This window comes from Boeremia exigua (genome assembly GCF_020726555.1).
Source record: "Boeremia exigua strain MPI-SDFR-AT-0100 chromosome Unknown C7974scaffold_9, whole genome shotgun sequence".
NCBI lineage: Eukaryota > Fungi > Ascomycota > Dothideomycetes > Pleosporales > Didymellaceae > Boeremia > Boeremia exigua.
In genome coordinates this window covers 544,418-567,413 of record NW_025763526.1, presented here as the reverse complement: position 1 = coordinate 567,413, position 22,996 = coordinate 544,418, and the positions used below count along the sequence as shown (strand labels likewise).

Below are 22,996 nucleotides of genomic sequence, written 5' to 3'. Positions count from 1 at the left end.
GCGAAAAGCGTAGCCTAAAAAGAGTCATGGATAGTAACCAGCAATGTGTTATCACTACGAGACGTGTGACGTACTACAAGTGTGTTATATTAAGAAGAAATTAAAGCTCGATAAATTGAGATTAGTTGAGTACTAGCTTGAGAGGGAGATGCTGCGAGTACAAGGCGGACTGTCATTGCTTCTTAACTTATAGCATCCATATACTTGAAGTGCATGTCTGCCTATGAATTAAGAATGAACCCTGGAGGCCTCTGTTAGACCTAGGTACTGCCACCACCTGAGCAGTGTGAGAGACCGTTCTGGGCATCAGACTGTGGTTACCGACAAAATTGAATTACCATATTGCTGCATCATGCAAGAACATTGTCCCTACATTGCATAGCTCATCTAATAATGCAAATTACCGCACTAACGCCTCTGCTTGTCGCTGTGCTACGACGGGGTATTGAACTCGAACCGACCCCACCCAGATATCATACCGCCCAACCATCTTCTCGTCTCAACTAACGCCAAATAATTCCGGCCTAAATTAGGAGCTGCGCTTGCCGTATGGCTCGAAGGGGAAGACCGCCGCGATTGCTGCCATTACAATGTACAACGCAGCGCAGATGTAGATCGGTACGGGTGTCGACGTCTACGTCTTGTTAGCTGCCATACTATATTTGAGAAGGGTTCCGGGAGAGACTTACGTCGGCGACCGTAGCGATGACCGCACTCATGATGCCCATGATGCGGTTCCAGCCGATTGCAATGCCATTTCCAGTGCCACGGTGTGCACTTGGGAGCACCTCAGGAGTATAAGCATATAGCGTCCCTGTAAACATGTCAGCTAGCTGTCTCAAGGAGGAGACGAGACGCTTACCGTAGTAGATGTTCAGGCAGAAGTTGATCACGCATGTGAAGACGATATTCTGCGTCTCGGTACGGACCTGCGTGTACGCGAAGAAAAACGCCATGGTAATCAATGCTCCTATTACCATGGTGTACTTGCGTCCCAGTTTCGTGTGGCACATGTACCCCGCGAGTACAGGGCCCCAGATTCCGCTAAAGTTGACGAGCGTGTAGTTCCGCCAGGTGATATACTGGCTTGTCTGCCCGAATGCCGCACCACGAGAAGCAAGATAAGCAGGTAGGAAAACGTTGTAAAGGGGATACGCAAGCCCTATCAACGTCCAGGAAAGCCAGATGAGGGTGGTGGAGATGCCAATGCGTTTCGTGATGAAAAGTCCCTTCAGATGCACACCAACCTCTCCGAACCCCCACTTGCTCTTGCCCTGTGCGGAGCGACTACTCACGGTTCCACAGGCTTGTAATGCCTCCAATGTCAGGCTGCACGGGCGATTATACTTTGTTGCGATGCCCTGAAGTACGTCGACGCATTCAGCGTCCTTGCCCTCACCAACCAAGAACTTCGGCGTCTCCTTCAGACGAATGACGAAAATGCGGGCCATGGACATGACAAATACAAGGGCTCCAGATGCGTACCAGACGTATCGCCATCCTTGGTTGTTGGACTTCGTGCAGGGAGCAGCGTCGGGGATGACGGCCGGATCACTGCAACTATGGGATGGGAGGAAGGCCCACGCAAAGAAACCAGCGATAAGCTGACCAATACCCCACCAAGCTGCCATTAAAGTGAGCATCCACTGGCGCGATCCAGGTAAATATTCGAGAAAAACCGCGGTATCAAGTACCAGATTGCCTCCAGCGCCGAATGCACTGAGGCACACAAAGAGTCCGAGGACCTCCCAGTTCGGACTCGCTCCTGCTACTATCGCGAAGATTGAGCAAAGAATGAGAGAAACGTTGAAGGCGATCTTTCTCCCGATGACATCTGCACCGATGCCCCAGAACAGCGCGCCGACAAGCATTCCCACGTAAGCGGCGATTGTGAGACCGTTTGGATATCCAGGATTAAACTCAAGAACAGCCTGACGGGCGATAACGGACTGAATTAAAAGGATAAGGGAGTCGACAGCGTAGCCGAAGCCGTTCAGAACGAACAGCTTCCTAGAGGGGTCAGCGAACGGACTATATGATGGATACAATATTCTTACCAGTGGTAAGTCGTGAATCCAATCTCATCAATAGTCTATTTACAAATAAGTCAGCCGTGCTAGATTGCCAGTGGATGATTCACTGAACTGCCTTCCGCTAGCGACGATTCGCCCTTACATTATTGATGAGATGCATCTTCGCATTGAGAACAGGATCCGTGTGCTCTCTGCTCAGAATGTCGCCTTTGCCCAAGCTACTCGTATCATCACCAGTAATTATGCCATGGCCTCCTCGTTCGACATCGTCTTGCTGGACCACCTTCTTCTCGGAGTCGATTGTCTTCGCTTCACTCATGATTTCGACAAATGTTTATGTCATGCGACAAAGTCTTATGTTTAAACAGAACAGAGTCTGTTAATAATGCTGATATACAAAGTACTTCAAAATTGGCCTCGAAACTAGGTAATGTTGCGCCGGTATATTGGTAGCGAAAACGATTATTCGGAAACCTGCGCCTTATGTACCAATGATAAGAACGAGGGTTGAATCCCTGATTAAAATGCTTGTCGGTCTTGTCCTACGTGCTGTATCCGCTATCGCGCACTGGAGCCAACCACAGGTGTAGGAGCATCAAACGTTCGGCACGTGGGGTTGACATGATTGGCTGTCAAAGGTGGGGATCATCATCGCGCATCTTTGGAACGACCGTTCGCGTCACCAAGTCCATTGACACTTATTCACATACGTTGAAGACCACCATTGTATTCAATGAGACTTTTTGTATTGCCTGCAGAGGGTTCTTTGGTCATCAAGGTTCTGCACCGGCACCGCTTAGTACGTGCCATTCACCAGAACGAATGCCAAGCAAAATGCTAGCCGATCTAGCTACATGGTGTTCTGCCGCGGCCTGATGTCTCATCCTCGCCCTCTCTCTAATTTCCTTGTCGTCCAATAACTCGCCGTCATTTGCGCGATTGTACCTCATCCGATCTTTCAACACTGGTTCACGTATCTTGTATTCCTTTCATATAGCTAACGTCGCCTATTCGATCTTCTTCGACTGTCTGTCGTCTGCTTCGGTTCGGCATCTTGAAAAGCTTCATAAGGCTTCTCGACATGTAGTCTCCCAGTGGCGTCGGCCTGCAGCCCTTGCTTTGGTGGCTCTTGTCACTTAAGTGTCAGCCTGGCAGGCACAGTGAGCGAGATGAAGAAAGTATGGAAGGTGCAGTGAAATGGCAAGCTACCGCAGCAAGCATGAGGCGTCCAAGCACCACACCAGCAACCGGTTGGACAGCCCAGAGTCAGCAGTGCTCTTTGCACGACGCAATGAAAGTGCTGACGGGCGAGTTTGCCTTGCTATCATCGTTCAATCTGTCGCAGAGGGCTTGTCTTTTGTAAGTAGTCTCGCAGATCACGACCCGGAGTGTCCGCAGACGCGACCTTTCTGTGGCGGCCAACTCGACATACGATGCAATGAGCCCTGTGCGTAGGCCGCACTTTCCCCGCATTCTTCGTTCTCCATGCACGGCTTCAACACACCCTGCAACACGATGTTGACCACTGGCTGCCTCTCACGTTACAGGATAATCGGCGGACGAAGGATGTGAACCAGATATTCTACTGCGCGACAGATACGTACAGAGAATGTGTTAGAGTTCCAGAGGATACAGTTTTACCTATAATGTAGGTAATGCTCAACTGAATTCTAGTTTTAGATACTATGATAGCTACAAGTTCTCTATCAAAGTTGGTCAACTTGAAGGTCGCTTATCCGCCGTTTTATTTGAGACTTGGTAGGCTGCCTGGAGCCATCCCCCTTGTTCTACAGTGTGGTTCACAATGGACGATGACGTCGGGATCAAGCGAGCCGGATAGGGTTGGTGTTGGTGTTACCTAGATAAAGGCCAAAGGGGAACGAGGTAATGTTGCGATAGGGGTATCCAGAGGGTTCGATTCCTCCCACTTCTATCTGATCCTGAGACTGATCGTAGTCAAATTTCGAGTAGAGGAGAAGAATTAGCGGAACGCTTCGTTTGCTGAGCTTCTTACTGGTATCAGGTATCAGGTATGATGTCGCTTGTAGAAGTTGATGTTATTACAACCTCCAAGCTGGTTGCAATGTGTTCAAAGCAGGGAGTTCGTGCCTTTTCAGGAACTCTCAGGCAAATCCCGCAGGAATGTCGTGCAGCTGGAGCACGTCTGCATCTACGAGGCCGTATTCGCTATAGTTGCCATTATTGTCGTCGTCTTCATCGTCGTTCAAGGATATTCCCTGGGGCAGACGAGCCTCGATGGCTTTGACGAGCTTATTGAAGGGTTTGAGTGACTCGTCCAACATTTGCTTGTAGACTCGCATATAGTGCCAAGGATGGTTGTCAAAACCGAGACCAAAGTCTTTCTCGTAAGAGTGTCTATACCTAAACATGATTATTTAGTTGTAGTTATGCAGCTTATTGGCGGTAACAAAGATGGGTAATCCTACACAGTGCCGAGTGGCTGATCGGGTGTACATGAGTGCAGCACAATGTCTTGTAGCACACCAGGTATGCACTGGGGAGTGTCTGGGACCGTCGAGACGACGTGGCTTCTCTCAAAGTGCTGCAGGGTCCTGTGATCACAGCTAAGTCTATCATTTGATACCGACAGCTTTCAAGAACTCTTCTTTTTGTTTCTGACCTGGCCCGATGTCTCCCTCCTTCCCATCCTTCTTGCGTCCCTTCTGCACGCCATCCATGGCGGCGGCTTCTCCATCATTTTCCAGCAGCTTCACAACATCAGCCATACTCTCCACCTCCCTGACCGCTTCCCCGTGCGCAAACTTCCACTCGACCTCTTCCTCAAATCTGACCTGGAAAGCTGCCCAGTTCTGCGCTTTCAGCTCGTTAACATGTGCATCAACGGCTGCTGCCGGTCCAGAATAGACCAAAATCCCAGGGTAGCCTGGCTTTGTGATGCCAGAGAAAGCTGGTGACAAACAGAGTTTGCGTTTGTTGGTGTTGAGCAGATGATGTAACCAAATTATCACTGTCTTCTTGGCGTTGCAATCTGTCGTTTTGTCGTGCTTTGCAGATGTAACGCTTGAAGTCTCTACTCTTTCTGAAACGACTTGTTGGAATGCTGCGATTATCGCATCAAGTGCTTCTTCGCCTTCTGGCAAGTTGAGCGCCTGAACAACGGTCTTTGTCTGTGTCCTGAGGTCATGTTTGGCTGCGTCGGTGGCTCCTATCACGTCGGGGAAACCTGTTTCTGGGTACGTATCTGGTATGCGCAGCTGGAGCGTTGCATGCTCCTGTGTGAACTTGAGCTCTCGGCTCTTAGGCGAGTAAGTGGCTTGGTCGGGGTAGATGGCGGTCAGAAGCTCAATTTCGTTATCTAGACGTGACGGCAGTTCTTCTGCCATTTTGATCTAACCAGAAGACGGCGTTTTGCTGATGTTTCTGCTGCAGACTGGCTTGCACGATGATTGGAGGACGACCTTCGTCATTGCCAGAGCTATATTTCGTCCGTGCGTCAGCTACCACTCACACCATCAGCAAACGCAAGCTCAAGGTGAATGCTGGACGCGTTCAGTGCGCGATCATCTTGGTGAGAGATCACTGTTTCTCCTTATCAGTTAGCGCAGGGAGAGAAAAGGCGCCGATTAGGAGACGCCCTGCGGAGCTGTTCCCTAAGTAACCGGAGCTGGCGGTACCTTGCTGAGAAGCATGTCAGATGGCACGCCGTGCAGATGGTCTGACAGCATGAAAACGAGAAAATCGGGTCGTTGTGGACTGAAACGCGTCGTAGTCTCGGCAAGTGATCAATTACTGTGGGCGGTGCCATGCCCGATGCACCTTACGAGGGCTGCACGCGGTGAAACTTAATCAAGCGCCTTCTTTCGGTTAGGACGCGGTTGAACCGCGCTTTCGTGTGAGTGCAGGCCAGCCAACCGCTCGGGGACTTGTCAATTGCCTTACAGAACACTCTTTCACTTGCCTGTTTGCCCTGTAGCCTCCTCAGCGTCCATAATCAGCACACGTTGACTGTGGCGCCTGCGAACGATAACGAGCGCTCTCCCGTCCTCCGCACGCACCCTCGCACCTGCACTCCGAGCACCGCACCTCTTGGCCGGGGCGCCCCATAACCTCAGCGAACGGCTCCCGAGCTGCAGATATCTCGACCGAACCTCCCTCCGAACACACTCCTATCGAACGGCCCCGAGCCGTACCTACACCCACAATGAAGGCTACGCCGCTGCTGGTGTCCTGGCACAACGAAAACGCACCCATATACTCGGCCCACTTCGAGCCCCACGGGAAAGGACGACTGGCAACCGCTGGCGGCGACAATAATGTGCGGGTAGGTTTGGGAGGCTTCTTGGGGCGTGGAGTGGTCGCTGACGAACGCACAGCTCTGGAAGGTCGACAACAACGGGGAAGAGCGGAAAGTCACTTATCTATCGACACTTGTCAAGCACACACAAGCTGTCAACGTTGTGAGATGGAGTCCGCGAGGTGCGTATTGGCGCTTCTGAAAGAACAACATGCACTAACACCTACAAGGTGAAGTACTAGCTACTGCAGGCGACGACGGCAATGTGCTGTTGTGGGTCCCAGCTGAGAACCAGACAAATACACACAACTTTGAGGAAGGCCTGGAGGACAAGGAGTCGTGGCGTGTCAGAACCATGTGCCGGTCGATAGGGTCAGAGATCTACGACCTTGCCTGGTCTCCAGACGGTGTGTACTTTATCACGGGCAGCATGGACAATGTTGCACGTATCTACAACGCCCAGACAGGTACGGCCTACCACCTATTGCCTCCACAAACGACTGCTTAACTCTACTCAGGAGCTATTGTACGGCAAATAGCCGAGCACAATCACTACGTCCAAGGTGTTGCATGGGATCCATTGAACGAATTCATTGCAACACAGTCGTCCGATCGATCGGTGCATGTTTACACCTTGAAGACCAAGGATGGCCAATTCGCACTCGACCCACACAACAAGATCACGAAGATGGACCTTCCCGCTCGACGCATCTCCTCGAATAGTCCCGCACCTCCTGATTTTGGTGCTCGAGCTTCATTCGCCGACTCGTCTATAAGTATTGGCTCGCCTGTACCATCGATGCCAGGTACTCCACAGTCTCTGGCCTTGCCTGCTATGCACCCACCGCCTACTTCACATAGTCGCCGCTCCTCCTTTGGTGCTGTGTCATCGCCATCGATGCGACGGTCTGCCTCCCCAGCTCCATCAATGCCATTGCCTGCGGTCATGCCAAACTCCCCCAGTATCAGCAGCATCGGTACGCTTGGTGTGCGCAATGCGCCCATCTACTTCAATGAGACATTAACTTCCTTCTTCCGACGTCTCACGTTTGCCCCTGATGGTAGCTTGCTCTTTACGCCAGCTGGTCAGTACAAAGCTGTTCATCCATCTTTGGCAGATGTTGGCAAACCGACCGAGGACATCACCAACACCGTGTACATCTATACTCGGGCTGGTCTGAACAAACCTCCAGTTGCGTTCCTTCCTGGTCACAAGAAGCCTTCCGTAGCTGTCCGGTGTTCACCTGTCTACTACACTCTGCGCCAAAACGGCCCGCCAACCAAGCATGTTACCATCGACACGTCCATGGACGATGACATGCCGTCTCTGCCGGAGCCAGTCTTGCCGTCCGTACCTCCCACGTCACACTCCTCCATGGACCCCCCACCACTCACCAGTGCGCCATCGCCTGCACCGGTTGCATCACCCGCACCCGCCGATGGTGATGTTCCGCCATCAGCTTTTAGTCTGGGTTACCGCATGATCTACGCGGTCGCTACTCAGGATGCCATCCACATCTATGACACGCAGCAACAGAAGCCTCTATGCATCGTGAGCAATTTGCACTTTGCCACCTTCACTGATATCACTTGGTACGTCAACTTCTGCTGTGTACCTGCGAACTGTACTAACTACTCAGGTCGAGTGATGGATCGACGTTGCTCATGACTTCCTCAGATGGCTTCTGCTCGGCAGTAACCTTTGCTGCTGGCGAATTGGGAGACAAGTACACAGGACCGCTCGCTTCTCAAGCCAAGCGACAGGCGGCTCCAGCTGCGATCAACGTCAATGCCGCTCAGATGTCTAATCACTCAACACCCACTCCAACTCCAACAGGAACCAATATTCCCATCCAAACCATTGAGAAGGCACCCGCGATGCAGCGGCAGCCTTCGGCTGGCTTTCCTGCATCACCGAGTTCCTTCGTACCTGCAAGAACTGGTAGCCCGACTAGAAGCAACTCAGTCTCTAGCATTGCAACCGCGTCATCGTTTGCCCCTGGCGTCGGCGACCCGAGCTCAATGAATGCACCCACTCCAGCGATGTCTTCAGTGCCCAGTCTTGCTGTGGCAAACTCGGGGTCTGTCCCTATGTGGACACCACCACTCACTCCGGCACATGGGCAAGGCAACACTCACAGTGCAAGCAGTTCTGTAAGCGGCATCCCTGGTATACCCTTGGTACGACGAGAGAGCGAGCAGAGCGAGTCAGGTCGTGATGATGCTGTGCCTAACACAAAGAAGCGCGAGCTGCAAAGTGTTCCGGAGGAAGAAGGGCGCGAGAACAAGAAGAGGCGCATTGCACCGATACCCGTTAACATGGGTAACGAGAGCGACACTGCGATTGTCAGTAAGGAAAACACACCGGCGCCTACGACAGATGGTCAACAATAAACTAGGATAAGGCGTCTCGACTTCAACGCATGGTTTGTATGTCTTTCAGCGGGCGTTTGGGGTCAAAACTCCTGCCACAACATCGTGAGACAGGCTGTCGTTTAGGTGCATCATTTTGTCTTTCTCAATTTCCAATAGGTATTTGAGGATAATATCTGCGATTATGAGTGAGCTTCTAGCTTCACCTTACTACGAGTGTGCTCTGCTCAAGACACCCCAATTGGATTATAGTCTTCACATTTTGATTTGTCCAGTGAGCGTCTTTGCCTTGCATGCACCTACAAGGATTTGATCTTACTCGCCAGAAATCACACGGCCATCACCCGAACATGCGCCATGTTTGTGGATCGGCAGGTTTGCCTAACTCGCTATTAAGGCATGTACCTCCGTTTACCGATTATGCAGGAAAATGCCGCCGAAAACGACAGCCTTTGCAAGCTGCAAACTTAGCAGTGTCTCTCATGCTCCAGGAAAGACAGTGGAAATTCGACGTTCAAGTTGACCAGCACTAATATAGAACTTGTAGGTATTGTAATATCTAAAGCTGAAGTTTAGTCCACGCCGATCGTAAAAGAGTCACTTCGGCGACGATGAAGTAGGAATCCTGCCTGACCCCGTGCCTGAGATCCGACAATTTCTACAGCAAGCTCGGATCATATTCAATGAGCCCAACAAGTCCGTCAGATTATCCTTCTTCTTCTGGGTTAATAAGCTAGCTGCTCCAGGCACTTTTTTCGCATTCGAGAAGATGTTAAAGATTGCGCTTAATTTAGTTGATGATACTGTGCCTATAAAGTGTGAGTACTAAGATAAAAGATTCGCACTTCTCTACACATCAAATCGGCTTACAAGTTACAGTGTCAGATTATTGTAAGTGTCAATCGAAGGACGCTGCAGAAAGCCTGCGCGTGGCTGTCAAGTTTGTCGTAGGCACGATCAAAGAAGTCATCTCTGCATTATATTTTCCACATCTCGACGACGTGGGAAGAGTTCTCCGGAGGAACGAAATGGTACCCATTGGATGTCGTCCTGGAATACTGGCTCAACACCGTCCGAATAGGCAATATAGTCGCTGTGCTAAAGAAACGTCCAAAGAGTCACCTCTAATGAGATTATTGACATGTCTTGCCTAATGCTGCGTTTCACCAAGTGGCTGGTCGGAGATGCCTGGTGGCAGTACCGTGTGTAGAACACTCAGCAGCCATTGCTATACCAGAATACCCTTGTATGTAAGAAATGTTCAAAGAGGTATACTAACACCTCTAAAAAAACAATGGTGATGTTTGAGCTGCTGGCGCGACAGGCAACAGTCAAAAAAGCTCCCGCACCTCAACACGATCTCAACGAACAAAAAAGGCAAAAAAGAATGCTTCCGTCACGGGGAATCGAACCCCGGCCACATCGGCGCTTGCTATGAGAGCGATGTATCCTAGCCACTTGAAGATGTTAGTCGGTTGTTGTTGAAGATGTGAAGAAGGCGATGCTTACCTAGACCATAACGGATGTTGTACTGTTTGATGGAGATAGCGATAAATTAGCTGTAATATATTGCCACAATCTTTAAAAAAATGCATCGAGCAGACTGAAGTTCTTGTAGTGGAGCCCTCCGCGCACTGTAGAGATAGGAGGTCTCCGGCAATATTGAAAAGTCTATTAAGCCACGCAGGTGGGAATATCATGGAAAATCATGACGCGGACGTCTTTCTCGTTACCTCTACAACCAGCAGCAGTACCCGCAGTCTTGAAGAGAGCCTTAGACTTTTGGAGCCGGCACCTAAACAGTTCTTCGCATCAAGCCAACTTTTCGGCTTACGCCTAAGTACTGCAGGCCCGTCCGAGGAAACACCACGATCTCGTCGAGTTGTTCTTATATGCGTCTAGAACGGAGATGTTTAGCCATAGTTGGACAGCTTATAATTTGTGATAGGATTGAGTTGTGTCCTGCAAGATGCCAAGTGTCTAGTCGGAACATGCCCTGGGTGCAGTCGTACACTGGTACCCTTGTCGTCCAGGCTAGATCCTTTGAATCGCAGCGCGCTGGGAACAGGAATAAAATCACTGTATACTAACATATACTAGGTTGCGAAAGATGTTGGTGGTTGTATTTGAGAACGATGCTGTATTTTCCAGAACTTGCTATAGAAATGCTTCAGGCTAATGTGTGTCGCTTACAAAACTCAAGATGAAAGGCAAGAAGTCGTTCTTCAATTAGAATAAGAGCTATAGGACCTGTACGACGAGTACGAGGAATAGCTCGAGACGCTCCGCGAGTCCTCGCTGTCACTCTCAGGCTCGGGAAGTGGCTTCGGCTTCGGCGCCGCATTCTTCAGCCACTCGCGCATGCCCTCCGTGAGCACGCCCATCCCGATGGCGGTGAAGAAGTTGATCGAGAAGCGAGTCTTAGCCTGGTCGTCTGCGTCTGTGGGGAAGACTCCTGTAAGGCTATCCTGCAGCACGGGGTCCTTGAAACGCGCAACGACCTCTTTCTGACCAATGAAGGAGAGCAGCTCTTCGAACAGAATCTTGATGAAGATACGTGATGATGATGTTGTATCCTCCTCGTTCAACTTGATGACCTGGAAAACATGCCACCCAATCGCATCTGTGGCCAGAAGGTGTGCGAAGAACTGGGCGATGATGCGCAGACGGTTGGTTTCGAAGCGATGTATGGTGTCGTAGTAATGTGCGAAACCTTCTTCGAACAAGTCGGTCCACATGCGGTTGATCTTGCAGAAGCGCTCGCCAATCATACCGTAGAACTTCTCGTATGTGCGCTCCTGGCTGGCGCACTCGACAATCATCGTTGTGAGTTCGTTTTCGAGACCATGGGGCAAATTGATGCGCATCAGCTTGTGACAGCACTCCTCGAAGCCACCGCTGGACTTGATAGTGAGGTAGATCGTCCGGCGCAGACTGACAAGGTCGGCGTTCGTCTGATCCTTCACGTCCTCTGCCTTTTGCTCCTCGTCTTCCTCGTCCGAGTCCGATGCGTCTGTGTATTCGGCATCGCTTCCTTCCTCTTCTCCCAAAATCTCTGCCTTGATCTTCTGATACTCTGCCTCATGCGCTTCGTAGTCTGCATCAAACTTGAAAATGTTGAGACCGTCCTCAACCTTGACGTCGTCCTCCAATGTATGTCTGTGTGTGATCTGGTCCTCCTCTTCTACAAGATCCAAATCCTCTCTGACTGTAGGGTGCTCCTTGTACTTTGTCCGTCTGACCTCAAACAGCACCTCGATCATGTATTGTGTACGCTTGTCGATATCCGCTTCGTGCAGAATATTTCTCAGCTGGTCGAAAATCGCATTGGCAATCGCCATGTTCATCTCCTCCAAAAACGCGCCAACCTCCTTCATGATGCCCACCGCAATCTCCACCGAGTCGTCCGATGGCTTGTTGAGCAGCAGAAGCAAGATCTCAGCAATGAGCACCTCGTGCACGACCTGCGTATTGACAAGATGGCTGAGGAACATTGTACTCGCCAAGCACACAGCCTTGTCATTCCTCTTGAACCCCTTCCTGAACTGCACAATCAACCGCCTGACTAACAGATCGCCCACCTGCGGCAGCTTGGTGTTGACAATAGCCACCATGCTGCCGTAGATTGGGGTGAACGGCAAACTAGCAGCCTGCGCCTTCATGATCGCTCTGCAAAAGAGTCCGCGCCCGCGGATCAGATTTTCACTGAAAAGCTCGGGAACGATCATCTTAATGTTGGCGGTGTTGGTCTTGTTGATCAGACCCTGTACCGACTTTTTTAGCGCCTCCCAGGCCATGCGTTGGAACTCCGGTGTCGCCTTGTCGGTGATATTCTTCTGCATTTCGCGCAGGCGCGCAGGCGGGATGTATGCGCCTCCTGCACGCGTCTTCGAGTCGTCGACCGGCAGCTTGCGCGAGGCGCCGAAGGCGTTCTTGAAGAGGTTGAGGCGCGCATCGTCGTCGGGGACTTCAGAGTCTTTACTGTCGTTTTTGTCGCGTGGGCGGTCGCCGCCTCGTTCGCGGCGTGGAGGGGCGTCGTTTTCGTCGTAGTGCCGTGAACGCTTCGACGGGCCGGCGTTGTAGGGCGAGCGACTGCGCTTGCGGGGGACTTCCTGCTCGACGTCCGGCTCAGGCGATGGGATACGGACAGCAGAGGCGACTTGCATGGTGACAGTACGCTGCTGCGATGTGAGTAGTGGGTTCTTCACGATGTGGTGTTGCAGGCTGCGATGTCAGGCGTCGGGGAAACATTCAAGCTGGGCAACGCTAAAACTCGACTGACTAACGCCGTTCCGTGCTCTTGGTTTGCTCACTCGACTACCGTTTTACTGGCAAACATGGAATGTGCTAGTTAACTTTGGGTTATGATCAGTGCCTATCAGAGAAGCGCAATAGAAATATCGTGATACCCAGACAGCTTGGTCATGCACGACTCCATAATGGCCTGATTGCGCTCCTCTGATAGGCCGCTGACCTGACTGTGTCCCAAAGTTTATTAGCACATTCGATATTCCCGGGCTTGTAGTTACCACGACACGAGTACCTCACAAGAAAAAAAACCCCTCCTCCCCGCTTAAACAGCACCTGCCTGCAGAGGCTGTTATGTACAATGGCTAGAAATAGGCTGCACGTACTGTAGCAGGCCGATCTTAGGCTACAGATTCGTTTGTCCGCATAACGGACGCCAGAAGCAACAGTCGGTTCGCTATAACGAGTCCTGAACAAAGTCGATGGCATACCATGCTGCCACCAAATCTCATTCTGCCATGACTGCTGCGACATGCCCTCATCCGCGTCTGCCTTGTACATGTGCACAAGCATGCTGTGCTGTCAAGATAGCTCAGTGACTCTCTGAGTTGGTATAGTATCGGTGGCTTGCACATGGAAGGGTGGTACCACGGCAAGATACGCCAGCATCCATGACTACGGCATAGAAACAACAAGGAGATGAACATGAATGGAAGAGCCATGCCTAGGTGATATCCTCATTTCCAGTTCTTGTAATGCCTTGTGGCGGCTCTAGATTGCCCACAGCTTCAATGCGGCTCTAAGCTGCTTCTCTACGTCTTGCTCGACCCAAAAGTGCCCAGCACCTGCTATCTCAACGCTTGAAAAATTCGGACCATATGCAGCCCTCAGACTGCTAGACCAGTCTCGGATCTTCTTCGCCGATGCAAATATGTCTTGGTCGCCATATATCGCCAGCGACGCGAATTTCCCGATACTCGATGTATGTGCATCTGGTGAGCGGCTCCACGGCTTCTGAACCAGTGCAGGTGCCGCAAGTGACGATATCGGGGCGGTGAGGGGCGAGATCAGAAGGTACCGTACCTCAGGAATTGCAACGTCCACTTTGGTTTGTTCGAGTGACTCTACTGAGCTCTCGTGCCTCCGACCTCGGTAGCTGAGGCTCCTTAGGCGTTGTCCCAGGTCCAAGCTCCGTGGTATGTCCAAACTTCGCGATACCTCCCGGCTGCTTCTCCTCTTGTCGGGAGTTGTTTCTTCTCCTCCAACCGTCAAGGAGGTCTTGTGTTCTACTTTTCTTTTTCTCCTCTCTCGCTCAACATCTTGAGCCTGATTGATCCATTCCAGATTGCTCTGATCAGTCAGTTTACGCGCCCGCAACAGAATCTCATCAGCCGCAGAGCCTGTCAGCGGGTTGGAGACGCGTTTTAGGATTGATGGCACGGGAGGAAGGTGCTTCAGAATAAGGGAGCCATAGGAGTAACCACCGAGGATGATTAGAGGCACCTCTTCGGGCGAAGAATTGTGTACTTGTGCGTGCGCCGGTAATCGCTCGGGCGCAAATATTGTTTCTGGCATAGGGAATGGGTGAATGAGGTTCATGTATTGCATGAAACATGCAGCGAAGGAGGCATAATCGTCCAGCTCTGGTCTCCCAGACCAAGAAGTACGGCCTTTGTGTTTGGAGCCGTGAGCACCTCTATTACAGGTCAGCAGCCACACGTGCTAGAAACCGTTAAATGTTCATACCGGAAGTTGAAGGTGCCGACTATATATCCAGCCTTCAGCATCTCATCAACTACAACGCCTACAATGCGATCGTCGTAACTGCCGCCCATTGGGGCATAGGGATGTGCCATGACAATGCCACGTTTCCTCCATCGCGGTCTCCCTGCAGTGTTTTGTGCGACATCGTCAAAGAGGTCCGGATGATATATGCGGCAGTCAAGCGTCGTGTCGTCGTGAATCGAAGGTATGGTGAAGCAGTAGTGGGGCTCGGGAGGGGCCCGCATTTTCCGGGCCTACGACAGACCCGTAGCGAATGTTTATCGCATATTCGGGGACTGTGTGGCAAGCTTGGGCGTGGTTGAAGATCAAGGCAGCAGCTGGAGGTTACAGCTTAAGGTTGTGGGGTTACTGTTGTGGAGCTCCGGAAGCGCGCCGAGGCAGTGGCTCGTTCCAGGAACAGGAAAGCGCACGATACAGGACCCCTGCAGATCTACGGTTGAAGCCGTATGGGCCTTGATGTTTGCAATTCGAATAACTAATGCTAAAGTGTCGAACCAGTCCGCTGCTGGTTGCTGCTGGTGGTATATGCAAATGAACAGACGCCTCGCTCAGAAATACCAACACATTTCAAGTTCGTACAACACACTCAGTCCGTATCAGTATCCTGGTGGGATATCATGAGCTCAGGATCAGGGTCGTCGTTCGACTCGTCTGTATCAAACAAGCTGGGTTTGGGAGGTGCGGGTTTGGGCGGAGAACGTCCAATTCTGATCGTTGACCCAGTCATCTCTTCTTCTGGTGGCTTGAAGTTCTCAAGCTCGATCAACGAGCTTCCAGCCTTCTCTTTGCCCTTTCGCTTCACCCCGAGCGCTTCGTGCAGCAGGTCTCGGCCTTGTTGGAAGGCCTCTAGCTCCGCTCCAATGGCGCACATGAGAAGATTCCAGCTCCTGGACGAGGCGTACTCCAGCTTCTCGTTCAGGAAAGCAATCGTAGCATCCATTTTATCTAGCAGGCGTTTGGGATCTGCTGCACCATTCTTACTCACTTTATACATGTACCGCTGCAGACTCGCCTCGTAGTCAGCCACCTTCTTGACTGTGTCATTCCACGTGATTGAGCCTTCTTCGAGTGCAGCACGCTCAACGTCGACCTCCTCGCACTTCTCTGCCAACCTTGTGTACTCTTCCTGCCAGTATTCGTGAGCCATTTCAAGAGTCCGGCGTTTGGGAGGTAGCTTAGGGAAAGGCGAGGAGGAGAGCGGAGTATGATTGCCTTTTGGTGTGCGTGTAAGGAAATTTGAGACCTCCTTGTCCAATATAGAGAGTGCGGTCTTGTATGATGAGAGTTTGGCTTCTTGAGAGTTTTCTGTCTCTGCAAGCTGGTCCAACACTTGTCGTTGCCGCCGCTTCAGTGCCCACAATTCTTCTTCCTTTTGTCTGATGTCTTGCTGTAGCTTTGACGCTTCAGTCTGGAGTGCTTGTGTCTTCTCGCTTGCATCTTCGCCTTCAATGCTCCGAATCTTCGTTTCTAAGCGCGCGCGTTTTAGAGTCCAGCTCTCGGTCCTCTCCACATTGTATTGCAGATCCCTCAGCCCTTCATCCAACATATTCAGCTCCTCGGCCTTGATGTTCGCTAGCTGTTGTATCCTCCTGAATATACCTCTTCTTGCAGTGCCGAGACTCACCTTCTTTTTGGGAGATCTGTGCTGGTCATCACCACTCTCCGCGTTCTTGTCCGCCGAGCGGACGCTACTGACGGTCGGCGTGGTACTACCATTTGATACCAGATCATCAGGCGTAGCATCGTTGCCGCTGAGACCATTCGTCAAGCCGTCTGCTTGCGCATCAAGTAGCTCCTGGAGCTGCTGCTCGAGATGGCGCGCGCGTCGTTGCAACGTAAGCACATCGTCCGGGACACGCGGTGCAGGCGAGAGGTCGGCTCTCGGAGCAGTCCATATCAGCGAAGAGGTTATTGGCGGCGGTATACGTTGTGGTGGCGGAGAATTGTATAACGGCAGCTCATGATCGCGCGCGTTGGGATCTTCGAAAGACCTCCGGAACTTTGATGGTGGTGGTGAGAACGAACCAAGGACTGAGTTTAGCAAGGACATGTTATGGAATGATTCTAGGAAGTGGTTTGCGATAGTGAAGCCATGGAGGTATTCAAGGCTGTAGTGTTTGTTCAGGTGAGCTGTCGCGTTGTTACCTTGCGCATGTGACGGAGTGTTGGAGACCTAAGAGTATCCGTGCACGGACACTCTGTCTGCCTGCAGCAGTTCAGATGACAACCTCGCGTGATGCGCACCAGAGCTACCACGGGTGCCATACCGAAAATATCACATGCTGTAGACGACCTGTATGGAATCTCGACACATTACTCATACTGTAAGAACAAAACAATCATGCACTTCCAGAGCGGTACCGTCAAGCTCAGCGCAGTTGCTCGAGACAGGCGAAAAACTACTTTTGATTAAGAAGGCAGCATCAGAGCCAAGTCAGCGTTGAAGACAGTATAGTGCGCTACAGGATGAGTCCACAGGCAACAGGTTGATACATGTGTAGTGCACAAGGAAGTTGGTGGTGGAGGGTTCCACTTGCACGGCGAATGTTAGCGCCTCGCTTAGCTCCGCACCTGCTCGCAATATTGAAGTTCGCAACTTCTGCTTCGCGACGTGAACAGCACTAACCTCAGGAACATCCCACCGTACGTCCGCCGCGCCTGCTGAAATCGTCGACAATCGCTGACAATACTTGCAATAGTCCATTTCACCGACATACAAAATGGCTGACGCTCCTGCTCCCGCTCGCGGTGGATTCGGATCTCGTGGAGACCGTGGTGGTGACCGTGGCCGTGGTCGCGGCCGTGGACGTGGCCGTCGTGGCGGCAAGTCCGAGGTGCGCACAACAGAAATATGAGGATGGGCAGAGAATTGACAATTGCGCAGGAGAAGGAATGGCAGCCCGTCACTAAGCTCGGCCGTCTCGTAAAGGCCGGCAAGATCAAGAGCATGGAGGAGATGTACGTTCACGCGCACAGCAGGCACAATATGAGGGACTGTGACTGACAAATGGCAGCTACCTCCACTCTCTCCCCATCAAGGAGTACCAGATCGTCGACTTCTTCCTCCCCAAGCTCAAGGACGAGGTCATGAAGATCAAGCCCGTCCAGAAGCAGACCCGTGCCGGTCAGCGTACCCGCTTCAAGGCCATCGTCGTTATCGGTGACTCCGAGGGTCACATCGGTCTCGGCATCAAGACCTCCAAGGAAGTCGCGACCGCCATCCGCGCTGCCATCATCATTGCCAAGCTCGCCGTCGTCCCCATCCGCCGTGGATACTGGGGTACCAACCTTGGTGAGCCTCACTCGCTCCCCACCAAGGAGTCCGGCAAGTGCGGTTCCGTCACCGTCCGTCTCATTCCCGCTCCCCGTGGTACCGGCCTCGTTGCCTCGCCCGCTGTCAAGCGTCTCTTGCAGTTGGCTGGTGTCCAGGATGCCTACACCGCATCCACTGGTTCCACCAAGACCCTTGAGAACACACTGAAGGCCACCTTCGTCGCTGTTGCCAACACATACGGATTCCTTACCCCCGACCTGTGGCGCCACACCGCGCTCACAAGGTCTCCTCTCGAGGAGTACAGCGACATCCTCCGTGAGGGCAAGAAGTACTAAATGTACAGCGGTGACGCTACGGTTCTTTTTCAGCATTCCTGGGTTATGGCGTGAGGTAATGCATGGGCCCCTCCTATAAAGTCGATAGGTCAGGGACGTCCGGCACGAAATGAAAACTCCATTACGACCTTTCAACTATCAGCCAAGCGCAATTGTGACAAGATGTGTAGTGACTACAGGTGGATATGCCAGTGCGTCAGCAATAGAGTCCAACATGGGAGGCTTGTTTGCTCAAGTCCAGACGAAAATACCCAGCTTGTGAAAGGTTTAGCAATGCTATTTACAACTAATTGCAGGCTCAATGCTACCGAGGCAAGTGCTTTATTGACACAAGCCCCACCGGTTTGCATCTGCACATGTGCTACGTGCTTCACCATCCCGCCCCTACGCTTCCTTGCTCTCATGCTCTCAAGCTCTCATGCTTTCATGCTTCCACCGTTAAGTATGCAGTCACAACACTTAGCCTTGCTTCACCTGCCGACTCATCGCACTAGTCATGCTCTGTGTTGACTGTAGGACTGGCAGAACAGTGCACTGACACGGTTTACAAGAAAACTTAACCTCTTTCGCAGTGCTACATTCAGACCGATATCGTGCGGCTGACACTTCCATAAAGCTCAAAGTACCTCAACGACCGATGTTAATGTCACGAGCAAACAACCTCGTTCGCGTGACCAAGCAACCAGATATCCCATTCATATTCTCTTCAGACTGGTAGCGAATAAAACATGATTCTACTCCGTCGCAGTAAGCTGATACATTGCCGGTGCTCAGCTTCACTCTTCAGCATCGGCAACCCCACTATCAGTCGATGGTGATTCATGCGGCGCAGCCTGCCCATGGAACAGAGACATGGGTAGGTGACGCGTCCGAATGGCTGTCTACATCTGGTTTGACACTCTGCATGGCAGCAACGTGGGCACTGACCACGTTGGTACCATGGTACGACCGTACTTCCGTTTGCAGTCGGATCTATCGACTGTGACGCCAAGAGATGAACGGGACAAGCAAGGCCGGATAGACGCGCGTACCGGATGCTTGTTGATGAGACGAAATGATAGGTTGGAAGAAGCTTTGAGCTAGTTTGACGTAGACGCCAGCCTCGGGTACGGATCGCTCGATTGCGTTCATGAAGGAAGCGACACGCGACCCATAGATTACCCATGCGTCCCGTACTTCTGTGGTACGAAGTAGTGTATTCGCAAACGTGGACTTGACATCAGCTGCGGATGTGTCTTGTCTTCAATGGAATGCAGACACGACAGCATGTGGGGCAGCACGATCCGGGCTGGTGAAGGACCAGGGTTAGGCGAGCGAAAGCACATAGCAAGTACAAGGTTTTCATGTGGGTGTAAAAAGTTGTTATCATAGACTCAGTGTTGTAAACTATCAATGGTGTACACGCTTTTCGTGTCGGTGGTGCGACTACCGTGGGTATATAACATACATGAGCTAGCAATGAGAGTTGGCTCAAATTGAAAGAAACGATGGAACCATCGCGATACTGAGAAACGCTGAAGGTGACAAAGAAAATTCGTAAAAGCTGTAAGGCAGCATGAGCTAGAAAGCGTAAAAACGCTTTAGCATAGACATGCGGTTCTTAGTCCTCTCGGCGCTGGCGTGCTTCTCTACATTCTTTGTAGATGAGGCCATCTTTGTAAAGAGCCCGTGTTGCTCGCGGTGGCTTGCACTACGCTTGAGCACCTTCGAGATGATTGGATCGGTATATGTAAGGTCAGAGGTAGAGTAGCGGTCCATAGATTGGGTCGGACGATTTTGGGTAACCTCGGCTGGGTCATCAAAGTACGAAGACCACAAGTTCGTAGTTGGGCTCTGCGGCGGTGATGAGTTTGGTGAGAGAGCCATGCCGATAGTGGTGTCCACACATGATGGCCGGAGAGCTGGGTGGATGTGGTCGTAGTTGGTCGACTGAGGTGCCTCATCCTCATCATCGAAGCGGAAGGCTTTCATGTGTGCAATGGCAGGCAGTGGAGGTTGCGAAGCAGACAACCTAGTCTTAGACGATGACCGTCGTTGAGTAAACTGACTGTCGACGGGGACAAAGCCGCCCAGAAGGCCGCTGTCTTCGACGGTGGTACTGTGACGCTCTCTGTTCTCTTCATCCAAGCTGGACTTTGACGAGGCTGAGCTGTACTCGCTCCATGCCTGGCTACCATGCGAGCTAGTGCTATCAGAACGGCTCATGTCTGTATGGTCAATGGATATGACAGAACCATAGAACCGCGCAAGTTGAGTTGCATCTAGCAGAGGCGATCGTTGACGCACATGGCGCGTTTTGTTCAACGACGATGTTCGCTCTTGTGGGATAGGGGGAGACTGGGGACGTTCCCATGGTGTCTCGGCATCAGCGCCCTCCGCCACGCTATACGCTGAAGAACGTTGAGAGTGACTGATAGACGAGTTGCTCGATAGGACTGTTTCCGGTTGTTCTACTATAGCTTCATTGAGTCCGTTGCCGTAGCTCTGAACAATGATTTCGCAATGATGAGAAGGCTTGAGCTTCAAGCTATTCCGTCGCGAGCTCCGTCCTGATAATGAAATCAACCCTAGCGCACGGGTGGGCGAATTCAGGACAGACGCAGAGAACTGGAGTGGTGCCGGCACTTCCACAGAACCCCGTCGACTTGGCGTTCTGGATGAGAAGTAATCTTCTCTGTGGCAATCGGGTTGAATAGTCGAAAAATCGGATTGCGAACTGTTGAGGTATTCATCGATCGCCTGGGGTACAGAGGCTGAAGACGACATCACCGACGTAGCCGAAGGCGTAGACGCTTGCGACGCACCAGGCCAGGATGAGTTCTCGGGTAACAGACAGCAAAGAGGGTAGTCGGCAGTCTCGGCATCTCTCACCTCCTTCGGGGCCCGCAGTGCCGACACGAGGTATTGTAGCGTGCCGTAGATCAACAGCCACCTCACTTTCCGAGCATCAACAACAGAAATCTTCTCGTCGCGTTGGGTATGAGTCGAGCTATAAGTTTGCTCAAAACGAGCATATTCTTGCACAATGCTGGAGCCATTGAAACCTGCAGGTGGTTTGTTGGTCGCAGTCGCCAGCGCAGCACTTACAGTATGGACGCCATTGGCTTTCTTGTGCTGAGATGCTAGCGTCAACTGTCGAAGAGCTTTCGGGGACTCTGCCTTTTTGGTTGGTTCCGCGTAGCTTGGGAGTAGCGGCAATGGATGTGGCTGCGGCGTAAACTTGTGACGCCTGTCGAAGCTGTCAAGATTCTGCAAGACACAGATGCCTCCATCTACCGGTCCTTGTAGAGTGAAGTCGGTTGTGGAGTTAATATCGACAAGGTAGTCATACAAAGCCTGAAAGTCAAAGTACATGGACCTGTAAAGCGCTTTTGGGAAAGCGGATCCCCTCGGTGGTGGCCAATACCCAAACTTCTTAACGTAAAAGCTGTGTAGAAAACGGCGGAAACGATTCAAATGACTCCGGCCTCCTGGCGTAAGACCGAGGTGGACCGGGGACAGGTCCTCCTCTAAGAACTTTCCTAGGGCAGTAGTCACCTGTCCAAGGTGCAGGTCCACCTCAAGGAAGGCACGTGTAATGAGAGCCTTGGTCAGCCTCGATGTTGACTGCATGGATGTTAGCCGGTGCCTAGGGACGAAAACAGTATATACATACGGCATATTCGGGACTCAAAGACAGACTGTCGTTCATCCCAACGCAATGAGCAAAAGCATCAATCCAAGCATGCCTAAATTTGAAAGCCTCTGCGTAGAACAAACTGGCAAGTGCGTAGTCGGTGCATTCGGCAAAGTCGCGGTACCCTTGATCCTCGGCATATTGCAGGAAATCCTGGTGGTTATCGACCACTCCTGATCGGAATAGGCGAAGTCTTTCTTGCAGATCGACGAAGGTTTGGCCCATGTGATAGCCGACGAGTGGCTTTCCGACCAGGAACGCAAAAAAGTTTCGAGTCGTGACATGCCATTTGAATGCATCCTCACGAGAGGCGTCTTCTGGGGCCGGGATATACAAATTGGCGACTCCAGACTCACGGTTCGGTAGGATCAGTGAACTTGATACGCTCAGCAATCGTTGCGTTTCTGAGCCATCTCGCGAGGCAACTTGTGCATGGCAGACGTTGAGCAAAGAACTGCACTTCTTCTGTCGCAGAGCCCTAAAAGGAATGCAAAAGGATGGACCACGGCGTGACGCCCCCTGTGCATACAAATGCACAAAGCAATCGCCATCCTCGACCCACAGTTCAGCGTCCTTTGGCAGTGTCAGCGAACTGAATTGCTAGAGGTTCAGGTGCACTTACTCTTCGAAGACCATCCCAATCACTGACAGATCTGGTCATTCCAGACCATCTTTGCACCTTTACCACTGCCATTGAAGTTTTGGATTGCTGTTGCACAGCTGACAGACCGGATGTACAAGAACAAGAGAAGGTGGCCAAGTGGTAGCCTGTGTCGGTGTGCTCAGCTAGGCCGATAGGACGGACGTCATCAAGAGACAATTCTTGTAGTCTGAGAATAGTTGATGTCCTCCACTGCAGGGCTGTTCAAGACACTTAAAAGACTGGAAGCTGGCAGGGGTCGAGATTGCGGCTCGGTTGGCGACTCAAGCGCCACGGCCTCGAATAAGTACGATTTGTGTAAAGTCCACGGTGTGGAACGCTCTACAAGCAGGGGT

The 22,996-nt window shown here is 51.7% G+C and overlaps 8 protein-coding genes and 1 non-coding gene across 9 annotated transcripts; 2 read left to right on the top strand and 7 right to left on the bottom strand.

Annotated features, from left to right (window-relative positions):
- Positions 1-124: 124 nt before the first annotated feature.
- C7974DRAFT_398935 (membrane transporter) lies at positions 125-2,604 on the bottom strand. The gene is made up of 5 exons (XM_046142364.1): positions 2,176-2,604; positions 2,058-2,092; positions 863-2,010; positions 690-814; positions 125-634 (listed from the first exon to the last, which is right to left on the bottom strand). The coding sequence occupies exons 1-5, from the start codon at positions 2,350-2,352 to the stop codon at positions 530-532; spliced, it is 1,590 nt and encodes a 529-aa protein (XP_045994590.1). The 5' UTR covers positions 2,353-2,604; the 3' UTR covers positions 125-529.
- Positions 2,605-4,627: 2,023 nt separating this feature from the next.
- On the bottom strand, positions 4,628-5,398 carry C7974DRAFT_316623 (uncharacterized protein; the record flags this gene model as incomplete). Its single annotated transcript, XM_046138568.1, has 2 exons — positions 4,628-4,705; positions 4,769-5,398. 2 exons carry the CDS (start codon positions 5,396-5,398, stop codon positions 4,628-4,630), a joined length of 708 nt encoding a protein of 235 aa, XP_045994589.1.
- Positions 5,399-5,828: 430 nt separating this feature from the next.
- On the top strand, positions 5,829-8,785 carry C7974DRAFT_226517 (chromatin assembly factor 1 protein). The gene is made up of 5 exons (XM_046137287.1): positions 5,829-6,336; positions 6,389-6,491; positions 6,540-6,776; positions 6,828-7,902; positions 7,950-8,785. Exons 1-5 carry the CDS (start codon positions 6,217-6,219, stop codon positions 8,701-8,703), a joined length of 2,289 nt encoding a protein of 762 aa, XP_045994588.1. The 5' UTR covers positions 5,829-6,216; the 3' UTR covers positions 8,704-8,785.
- A 1,288-nt stretch (positions 8,786-10,073) lies between these two features.
- On the bottom strand, positions 10,074-10,154 carry C7974DRAFT_t92. The gene has a single exon. It is a non-coding gene; the product is annotated as a tRNA-Glu (tRNA).
- Positions 10,155-10,745: 591 nt separating this feature from the next.
- On the bottom strand, positions 10,746-13,328 carry C7974DRAFT_226473 (armadillo-type protein). The gene is made up of 2 exons (XM_046137285.1): positions 12,969-13,328; positions 10,746-12,860 (listed from the first exon to the last, which is right to left on the bottom strand). The coding sequence occupies exon 2, from the start codon at positions 12,846-12,848 to the stop codon at positions 10,908-10,910; it is 1,941 nt and encodes a 646-aa protein (XP_045994587.1). The 5' UTR covers positions 12,849-12,860; positions 12,969-13,328; the 3' UTR covers positions 10,746-10,907.
- Positions 13,329-13,602: 274 nt separating this feature from the next.
- Positions 13,603-15,052, bottom strand: C7974DRAFT_226476 (uncharacterized protein). The gene is made up of 2 exons (XM_046137286.1): positions 14,677-15,052; positions 13,603-14,626 (listed from the first exon to the last, which is right to left on the bottom strand). The coding sequence occupies exons 1-2, from the start codon at positions 14,937-14,939 to the stop codon at positions 13,702-13,704; spliced, it is 1,188 nt and encodes a 395-aa protein (XP_045994586.1). The 5' UTR covers positions 14,940-15,052; the 3' UTR covers positions 13,603-13,701.
- A 78-nt stretch (positions 15,053-15,130) lies between these two features.
- On the bottom strand, positions 15,131-16,870 carry C7974DRAFT_398924 (uncharacterized protein). The gene has a single exon (XM_046142363.1). It carries the CDS (start codon positions 16,763-16,765, stop codon positions 15,302-15,304), a length of 1,464 nt encoding a protein of 487 aa, XP_045994585.1. The 5' UTR covers positions 16,766-16,870; the 3' UTR covers positions 15,131-15,301.
- Positions 16,871-17,292: 422 nt separating this feature from the next.
- C7974DRAFT_363431 (40S ribosomal protein-like protein S2) lies at positions 17,293-18,324 on the top strand (the record flags this gene model as incomplete). The annotated part of the gene is made up of 4 exons (XM_046139759.1): positions 17,293-17,358; positions 17,415-17,549; positions 17,600-17,673; positions 17,730-18,324. Exons 2-4 carry the CDS (start codon positions 17,436-17,438, stop codon positions 18,322-18,324), a joined length of 783 nt encoding a protein of 260 aa, XP_045994584.1. The 5' UTR covers positions 17,293-17,358; positions 17,415-17,435.
- Positions 18,325-19,686: 1,362 nt separating this feature from the next.
- On the bottom strand, positions 19,687-22,809 carry C7974DRAFT_226455 (uncharacterized protein). The gene is made up of 3 exons (XM_046137284.1): positions 22,623-22,809; positions 21,980-22,573; positions 19,687-21,930 (listed from the first exon to the last, which is right to left on the bottom strand). The coding sequence occupies exons 1-3, from the start codon at positions 22,692-22,694 to the stop codon at positions 19,885-19,887; spliced, it is 2,712 nt and encodes a 903-aa protein (XP_045994583.1). The 5' UTR covers positions 22,695-22,809; the 3' UTR covers positions 19,687-19,884.
- Positions 22,810-22,996: the final 187 nt, after the last annotated feature.